At 52.9% G+C, this 9,097-nt stretch overlaps 1 protein-coding gene across 1 annotated transcript in view; it reads left to right on the forward strand.

Annotated features, from left to right (window-relative positions):
* Nucleotides 1–9,097, forward strand: part of PLXNA2 (plexin A2) — a 167,704-nt gene that overhangs the window by 122,907 nt on the left and 35,700 nt on the right. Inside the window, 1 exon segment of the mRNA XM_009888264.1 lies at nt 5,757–5,908. Coding sequence (XP_009886566.1) covers nt 5,757–5,908 — 152 coding nt within the window.

The following is a 9,097-nucleotide window of genomic DNA, read 5'->3' on the forward strand; positions in this document are numbered from 1 at the left end:
GTCTATAGTTGATGCTCCTGATGTTTCTATTCAGACCACTGAGGGGTGCAAAATGTCTCCCAGGAGCATTTTTACCAGTAAAACTGCACTCGGTCTGTTAACGTTACTATTAGGAGTGACACTCATATCAGGTGGGGATGAAAGGAGATTTTGGTTTCTCACTTAATTAACTCCCCCGAAAAGCCTCCCTTGCCCTGAGCGTGTGTCCGTACTGCGGAAGGTGGAGGCTGTGGGTGTAAAACAGCGTTGGACCCACGTGGCTGGTTGCAGCGATGCTCGTGGCAGGGCAGGAGCAGGGTTTCTCAGCCCACCAGCTTCTGCCAGCTGAACAAAGAGCCCAGTACACGTGGATGTTTCTTCTTAACTCAGATTAGTTCCTGCACCAGCTTAGCCAAACTGGCTCGTGCTCGGAGCCCCCGGGAGGGCGGCATCAGCCTCTGTTTTATGGAGGATGGAGGAAATCCCAGCGGTGCTGTGCTGGGGCTGGGGCTGACTGGAGGAGGATGTTCCTGAGGAGATCCCATCCATCCCCCAGGGACGTTCCCAGCCCTCTGCCTCCCCACGCTGTGCCTTTGGGCAGGTATTTCTCCTGTGCAGTGTTCGGTAAGCTGCAGAGTGGAGGCTGTGAGGCTGCGGAGGAGCGGAGGTGGCAGTGGTGCTGACTGCGCAGAGAGGTGAAAGCGTTAAGACATGTTGAGAGTCTGTCCCTTCCTTGGTTGGTTGGTTTGTTTGGCGAGCAATAGTTATCTTACAGAGGGAGAAAATGAGCCTTAAAGGCTTGCCTGGGTATTCACCTTGTCCTGCCAGTAGCCAGAAACCAAAGTTTCTTTATCCAGGCGCTATTCTGCTTGCATAAGGTTCTGCAACAAGATGCAAGAAGCAAAACAGCCTCTGCCTGAGATTCTCTTCACCATAAACCATTCAGACAGTTGTAACATTGAAGAAGTCCTAGATTGATTTATTTACCCCTCCTTGAGCTAAGCAGAGAAGGGGAAAAACGCTCTGCTCCAGCCACCAAGTGACTTACATCTAAGCAGTGCCAGGCTGGCTCTCGCGGCTGGCTGCGGGCATGGCACTGCCACCGAGTGTTTTATCACTGTCCAACTTGAAAGCAATACTTCTGGTCTCCGTCCAAGGAGGAAAGAGCAGAGCTTTGCTGTTACAGATTTCTTGTCTCCATAACCAGGTCTGTGTCTGAGCCTTCAAAGCGGGAAGCGCGGGGTGCCTCGCCAGGGGATGTTTTGAGTCTCAGGAGAATGCCCTGAGTCAATCTGGAGATGAGAGAATTGAGTCGGAAATGTCTGTGCTTTCGTTGGCAGATTGGCTTATTCCACAGTGAGGGGCAGCGATAGAAAATACAGGTTTCAGAGGGGTGTATTGTCCCGTGGCCTCCGCTGACTCTGGCAGCGCTGTGAGCTCTTGTGATTTTATCACAGGTCTTGCAGCGTTTGGTGTTTTTCCTTGAACTCCGTCTCCCGCCCTTCTTCTTACGAGTTCACAGCTTTTTTTTTTTTTTTTTTCCATGAAAGCCAAGTTTGCAGTTTTCACTGTTGTAGAAGGAGAAGGGGGAAAGCAGAGGGAACGAGTGGCCTTTTTCGTGTGCTTTGAGATCCACTGATGGGAAGGGCACTCTGTAGGGCTAAAACTCTTACAGAATTTTGCTAAGTTCTTGAGCGGTCATGTCTACAGAAAATAGCAAAGCCCGAGTAGAAACCCTGCAGGGTGGATATTCCTAAACCCAAACCTTTCAACAGCACAGGTTAACTTCCCTCATTGCCCTTCCCCTCCAGAAAAGTGTATGGGATTGTCTTGGAGACCATGAGATCTTTACAGCCTTCGTTGCTGTCAGGTCCTTTTTACTGACATACGAGGTTTTTTTCAGTATTTTGGGTAGCATTTTGCCATGCCCGGTGCTGCAGAGCTGTGCGCTGGCAGCCGGGGAGGGACCCCACTGCCCTACTGGGACCGACCTGCTCCCGGCAGGCATGTGGCGGGCGCTGGTGGGACGCTCTCCATCCCTCGTGGGGAGCGGCGGTGGGTCTCATACCGGGGTTTGCATTGCAGCCCGCATCACTCGGGCTAAAAGAGCCTTTAATATGGGCCATTTTTAACTCTTTCCGCATCATCTGGCCAGGTTCACTCTTTCTGTCAAGCCGGAGGTCAAGGGCCTGGCTCCCAGGCACCGGTGCCTTCGGGGGCTGCATAACTAGTAAGAAGAGGTTGTGTTTTAATAGTCATAAAAGCAAATGAGCAGTAGGATGTACGCAGTGCTTTTCTTTTTTTGAGCGAGAGGCCCAGCTGTCACCAGCGGTGTCCCTTGAACAGCATAAAACTTCCACACGGTCTGTGGTCTTAGCAATAAATAAATAAAAATCAGTTTTCTCGCGAACAAGCGGCACTCTGATCTCCTATTCATTTATTTGCAGGCCTCATTAATATAACATCAGTGCAACAAACAGCTGAAGGGGGGGCAGTGTCAGGCTGAATAATGGAGTTGCTCTGCTGAGATAACAATTAGGCTCTGAATGTGCTATCAGCGAAGGCAGAGACAAGGAGGGATCATGCCGGGATGACAATGCCTATGCGCTGGCTCCCCGCTGGGCTCATCAGCTGGGACCCAGCCAGCTTAGAGCGGGATGGAAAAAGACAAAGGGAACCAAGGTGGATGACATTTTGGGAGGGAGCAGGGGTTATGCCATTTATTCTGCAAGCCGGGCGCTCACCCCGCGCCCGAACAGATGCCGAGGGGTTATTGCGCAGAAGGGTTTCAGGCTTGCGGCTTGCCCCCAGCGCCGGGAGCAGAGCCCCGTCCTGGGTCTCCCTGTCTCCTGCACAGACCTCGTCTGGAGGCTAAATACTGCTTGATGTCAGAAACGCCGAGCCGTGCAACCGGCGAGACCTGAGGCCGAGAACTTTTATCCTGCATCGTTATAGCCGTGTCTTCTGGCTGGGGAGGGAGGTGTGCTGGCGCCGTCGGGATGCTCCTGGATCCCCGGGCTGCCCTGGGTCCTACGCTCGGAGATCCCTGGCACCCCACCTTGGTTCCATGTAAGAAGCAGCGACAGCAGAAACGCAGCGGTGCTCCTGCAGCCCTTAGGGGATGCAAGGGCAGAGTGTCAGGGTAACCGAGCACCCGCCACCAACCGCTTCATCTCTGCGCTCGGGTCCTCTCTGTGAATCACGCAATGCTTCGCACTTGCATAAATCCTTTTCCTGAGCAGCGGGAACATGCTTTATTAGAGGCGGCGGATTGCTCGTTTGTCTCATGCAAGGCGAGGCTGGTGCAGAGGGGAGCGGTGATCTGCTCACAGTAATTCGGGGGATCAGCAAAAGCAAAGGCCCGACCTCCCGGACCCCCCTCTGCATCTCAGTGACTTTCAAACTGCTTCAGTTTGGCAAACAACCTAAAAAACTCCCAGCAGAGGTACAGACCCCTAAACCGTAAACATACAATTCCTGGTAATGGCCTTGTTTCTCTTTAGCTGCCCTTTGCAGGTTCTTTGGATCCCCCGCAGACATCTGAGGGAAAAGCCGTTGTACTAAAGTGCATTTCTTGAAACTGGGGAATATTTCTTCTTAAACCTGTCTGTCTCGGACCAGAAATCTGGACGGTCGTCGCGGCCGGAGCAGGTCCCGGGCACGACCCAGCTGGGCGTTAAGGCAGACCACGGGCTGGGTTTGCTGGAGGAGCTTTGGCCGAGCATCCGCCACGCGTGGAGGTGACCCAGGGACGCTGCCCCGCCGGGTGCTGCGCGAGGGGGTCGCCAGCGCTCCGTGCAACGGGACCTTTAAGACTTATCTTCTTTCTGCGATTTTGACTGAATCTCTCCAGCTGTAATTAATTGAATGCATCTGTTCTAACCCTGGGGCTGCTTTATGGCACAGTTACTTCAAAACTGTTCAATTAGCGGCCACTAAAATCTAGGTCGAGTGGAGCTCCATATTGGGGATTTTCCAGGTCAGGACATTTTCAAAATACAGAATCAGCTCTGCTTTGTTCGGGGAGGCCGGTTGGCTCCGCTGGTTGTGGTAAGGTTGGGAAATGGCAAACTGTGACTTCTTTTGAAGAGCGATGAGAGAACGAGCCCGGCGGTGTTAAGTGCTCCAGCAAACGCATTTTACCGTAATCTGGAGCTGCAAAGGACAGTTGTAACTGTCAAGTACGTGAACTGCCGAGTTCAGGTGATTCCCAACTTGCGATGTAAACATTAGCAGTGGAGGCCTTCAGGACTCGGTGTAATGCAATACAACTTGATTTTGCAGTGTCTTTTATGGGCACATAGTGCTTCACGGAGCTAAATGATACAAGACACGCTACGCCGTATGAGTCAGAGAAAACAGCAGCACAACAGGCAGTGTGTGGTGAATTAATTAGAAACCTCAGTCGTGCGGTCGAGGGGAGAGGGAGGTAGAAATCAAAGCGTACACAGAGGAAGGAGGTGGTGGTTTGATGTCCGGGGTGGCTCGTGGCTCTGCTGGGGGCGTGGGGCAGGCTGAACCCCCCACCTCTGCCCAAATTCACCTACAACGGGAGCAGAGAGCGAGAAGTGGGGAGGTGTGAGCAAGGGAGAAGGAAAATGGCTTCAGCTGGGCTTTGAGATGCAGGGGGGCGCTTGGAGCCACAGGAGTGACGGGGGACAGGGGTGTCCTGATGGCGTCAGCAGTTTGATGGGGTGGGAGGGCGCAGATGTGCCCCATGGCACTGGCATGTGCAGGGGGTCCCCCAGGGCTGCTTTTGGGGCGCCCTCACCCGCGGTGCGGCGGGTTGCTGGGACGTGCTCTGGTGATGGGGGCTGGTGCTTTGCTGCCTTCCTTATCCGCTCACGTCCAGGGACGGCGAGCTCTGGAGAAGGTGAAAGAAAAGCAGCCATCCATCCAGAAATGCTAAGTAAAAGGTTTTGAAGAGCTCAAGTCTTTTGCCAAAGGCAAGGGTGGAACAAACAAGTGTAAACAAGATTCATCCATTAAATTAATTAAATTGCATTATTATGGATTATGTTTATTTATTAATAACAGCTGTAGCACGGAGAAGATTAGTAACTCACCCAAGAGCTACAACAGACCGGTGGCAGTTTCAGGACAACTGTTTGAGAGTCTTAGGTCCAAATTTTGTGACTATACATTATTGTAATTTATACTCCTAATTGAAGAGGATATTGTCTTTAATGAAAGTCTATAGAAGCAGAAATGATTATGGCTGAGGCAGGCTATAAACAGGCAGCTTTAAAGCACACACCTCACTCTTTTAACATTTGTAAGTCATTTGAGGTGCCAACTTACTAATAAAATGTGACATTAACGTTCAGAGAGCAGCCAAGGCAGAAGTTAGCAAAGTTCTCCAAAGCAGCAGGCAACTTCTGGAAGGTGACTTAGCATCTTCTGTGCATATAAAAAAGAAGTTGGTCTTAACCTTCCACCAGGATTGCTGGGAGAGGCATTGCCCACACTTCTTGGCCAGCTCAGGGACCTCGATGTCCTCTCTTGGAGCTCAGCACAGATGGGTTTCAGCATCCTTGGGCTGAAATCCATCTGTGTTGGATCGGCCCGGGTATGGGCTTCTCCAAGACTTCTAGAGGGGTCAGGAGAAGGTGGTGCTGGCCTGGATTTGGTAGCAGGAGCAGGGGGAGGTTGCAGCACTCAGCCTCCCTGGGCAGCCTGCAAAGCAAGAGTGTGTTTCCAAGCCAGATGCGGGGTTGGAGAAGCACGGGTGTTGTGGGGACACCAGCTCAACTTTCCTGTCTTTTGTTTCCCTCTAGATCCTGACAGTGTCAGGCCCCCCAGAAGGAGGGACGAGGGTGACCATCCGTGGCGTGAACCTGGGCCTGGATTTCTCCGAGATCGCCCACGGGGTGCAGGTCGCTGGGGTGCAGTGCGTGCCCCTGCCCGAGCAGTACGTCGTCGCAGAACAGTGAGTGGCCTCCAGGACCTCACCCGTCCCCGCTGCGGGTCCCCGGGGCTGGCCAGCCTGCCCAAAGCCTCTTCCCTCTCCTCCAACAAATCCACGGGAGGCCAATAACTCATCCAAACACCAGGCATCATCTCTCCACCCTTCCCAGCCCTGCAGACCTGCAGGAAGGGGTCTGGAGGTGGATGGTGCCTGGAACGAGGATGCAATTCCTACACCAGAAGGGGATGAGGTGCTTGGATGCTCTCTCCGGGGGGGTTAAGCAGCCCTTTAAGCTTACATTAAGCGTTTTGTTTCCTTCCACACCGCGGTTCCTGCTTTGCTAAGCAACTTTTCTGATGAGCACCTTGCTGTTGATGCTGAGCCTCTCTGCCCCCTTCGCTCCCTATCGCACTTGAAATTCAGCCGGCGCTGCGGGCTACACGCAGCCATTTGTTAGGCGGGTGAGGCGGTGACAGCCGCTTAATCCGAATGGGCCTCCACTGGAGTCAATTCATTTATTTCACTAAGAAAAATGTCAACCGAAAATTAGAAAATAGGCATGTAACAGAGGATGGGCGAATAAACCTCCCGAAGTGACACATGCTCCTGTTGCGGTTTCGGGGGGAGGTTGTTCTGGTGTAGCCGAGGTGCTGGGGGTGTGTGTTGGGGATCACTGGTGCAGAGCAGGAGAGGAGCAATATGTGACGTCTCCCCTTGGGTTGTCTGATCTCAGCTGCTGGGGACCGGGACGCTGTGCTGCGTTAGCAGGGCCGTGGGTGCTCACGGTGGGTGTGGGGGAGCCCAGACCCCAGGAGTGGTCCCAGCAGCACGGATCTGCCCCAGCTTCGGCAGCAGCTGAAAGCCGTTGTCCTCTGCTGGTGAACTGCGTTTGGTGGGTCCCAGTCTGACCCGGCATAGTGGAAAGACCTGTCACTAACACGTGTTGGCGTTGGTTTGGATTTTGCTCGCTCCTTGTCTTTGTTTCCCCACCTGTAAGACAGAAATGACATTAATCTCCTCTTCGGAACAGCGAGGGTGTGTGCGGTGTATCAGTTAGGATGTATTCTCCGATCACTGGGTGAAGGGCGCTCTGGAGGTGTTGGTGTTATTGCGGGGATGGCTCCACGCACCGCACTGCCAGTACTGTCACTGCGAGCCGTTCGGGCTGTTCTGCTGAGCAGTATTTTGTTTTATTTTATTTTTCAAATAAAGGATGGAAGATTATAAAATTATCCTCCTTTGATGGTATGAAACCCTGATTTTATAATCATGACTCTAATTACGGCTCTTGAGCTTTCAAAGTTTGTTAACATCATTAAAACATTTACCCTGGGCAGATAACAGCAAGCGTTTGCACGAGAGCTGCCTTTTAAAGATGAATACAGATAAAAGGACCCTCTTAAGGGTTCTGTGGGCAGACTGAATTCCAAGACTGTAATGACTCACCATATGCTCCAGCCACGCAATCTATCAGCCAGCAATTAGGTTAATGTTGGTGAAAGGGCCACTTAGCCCAGCAATCAGCACCCTACAGCTCTGCCGAATGCATCATTTTGTAACAAGGTACCTGCTGGGAATTTGGCTTTTATCGGGAATCAGGATCAGGTGTACCAGGTCGCTGGTGCCCTGTCCTGCGCCCTGTCATGCCTGGCAGTGTACGGCAGCTGCTGCTTTACTGGCGAGTAGTTGATGATTTGGTGTTTCCCCCTGTATACGGTGCTTGGTGTATCCTTGCTTCTTGTGGGAGAACACCTCCGCTCTCCTCTCCTGCCCGTGGGGTGTCAGGAATCGCTTCCCCGTGCTCGGTGTGCCCGTGGGCTGGCAGGAGCAGAGGGGACCGCTCCCCGGTGCCAGCCCCGCGCCCCAGCCCCGCAGCGCAGAGACCTGCCTCCTGCCCCGCCGCCCCTTCGCGGGAGGAGGAGGAGGAGGAGGAGGCGAGAAGTAGCAGAGGAGAGAGGCATGGGCGATGTCTGGTTGAAAGGCAGAGAGAGCAGCACATGGCAGATTAATGCACACAGCTGAGACGCTTCAGTTTCTGTTCTCCAAAGACCGTGTCTCTCTAGGCAACCCGGTTTGATGTGCAGTAATAAGGACTTGCACATTAGAGCTCTTTACTGCCGTGTGTGTATTTCATTAGGCCTCCTGGCATCACCTGTGCACACTGTCTACAGGTTCTTTTTTTTTCCCTTTCGTCTTTTTATTTTATTTTATTTGTAGTGGATTTAGAGCCGCTGAAGGCAGCTGAAACGCTGCCTTCGCAAATCGGAGCGTTTCCTGCGTTTGCACGTGATGGGCAGAAGAGCGAGCGTTTCCCCCGCTGCTCTGCAGAAGCACCTCCCGCCTCAGCGGGGAGGGATGCTCCGGCTCTGCCTCAGCGAGGAGGGATGCTCCGGCTCTGCCTCTGGTCTCGCTCTCAGGGCTGGACACCAACAAGTGTCTCGTCACCGGTGTTACTGTATCCCCCTGCCCCCAGACAGGTTACTCCTGTCCTGAGGTTTCCCGTGCCTGGCAGGATGCTCTTGAATCCCTGTTTCCAGCCTTGCCATGGGAGCAAGCAGCGTCCATCCCCTTTAGGTGATGCTATCGAGCCCTGCCAGCTGGCGGCCCCGGGAAAAACTCCCTCAAACTGCTGGCATGGCAGGAGTTTGCTTGGTCTCATCTGCAGTAGGTATTATGCATGCCCGGAGCCCTGGGATTTTTGGATTGAGGGTTTCCTCACCTTCCAGCCTGGCCCACTGCAGATAACCCCAGCAGCTCTCCCTGTCCTTAGGGCTTTCCCTGCCTCGGGATGTGCCCACGGGGCTGAGCTGGGCCACGCGAGGAGCACAAAATCGGTGTTTTTCGGTGCCGCTAGCTCCTTTTACCAGCACGGGGATGTTGTGTCAGCCAGCCCTGTCTGCCCTGCAAAGGCTGCTCTCCGCGGCTGTCTCTATCGTCCCCGAGCAGGTTTCTCCAGTTTTGATTAACTGGGAGACTGCAGTGTGAGCTGTTCCCTTAATGAACTCATCTGTTACTCTAAGGACTTCGCACTCACTTTGCTACTGGCTAATATATTGCCATTAGTGCTCTGCTTTGCTCTGGAGTTTACAGCTTGTAATAATTATGTCTAATTTTGATTTTTTTCTTTAAATTACTACATGGGGTAAAAATAGACTCAGTAATTAACTTCTTCTAAAGAGGCAGATATCAAAGTTAAAGAGGGGGCGGGGG

This window comes from Charadrius vociferus, unplaced genomic scaffold (genome assembly GCF_000708025.1).
Source record: "Charadrius vociferus isolate BGI_N301 unplaced genomic scaffold, ASM70802v2 scaffold266, whole genome shotgun sequence".
Lineage (NCBI taxonomy): Eukaryota > Metazoa > Chordata > Aves > Charadriiformes > Charadriidae > Charadrius > Charadrius vociferus.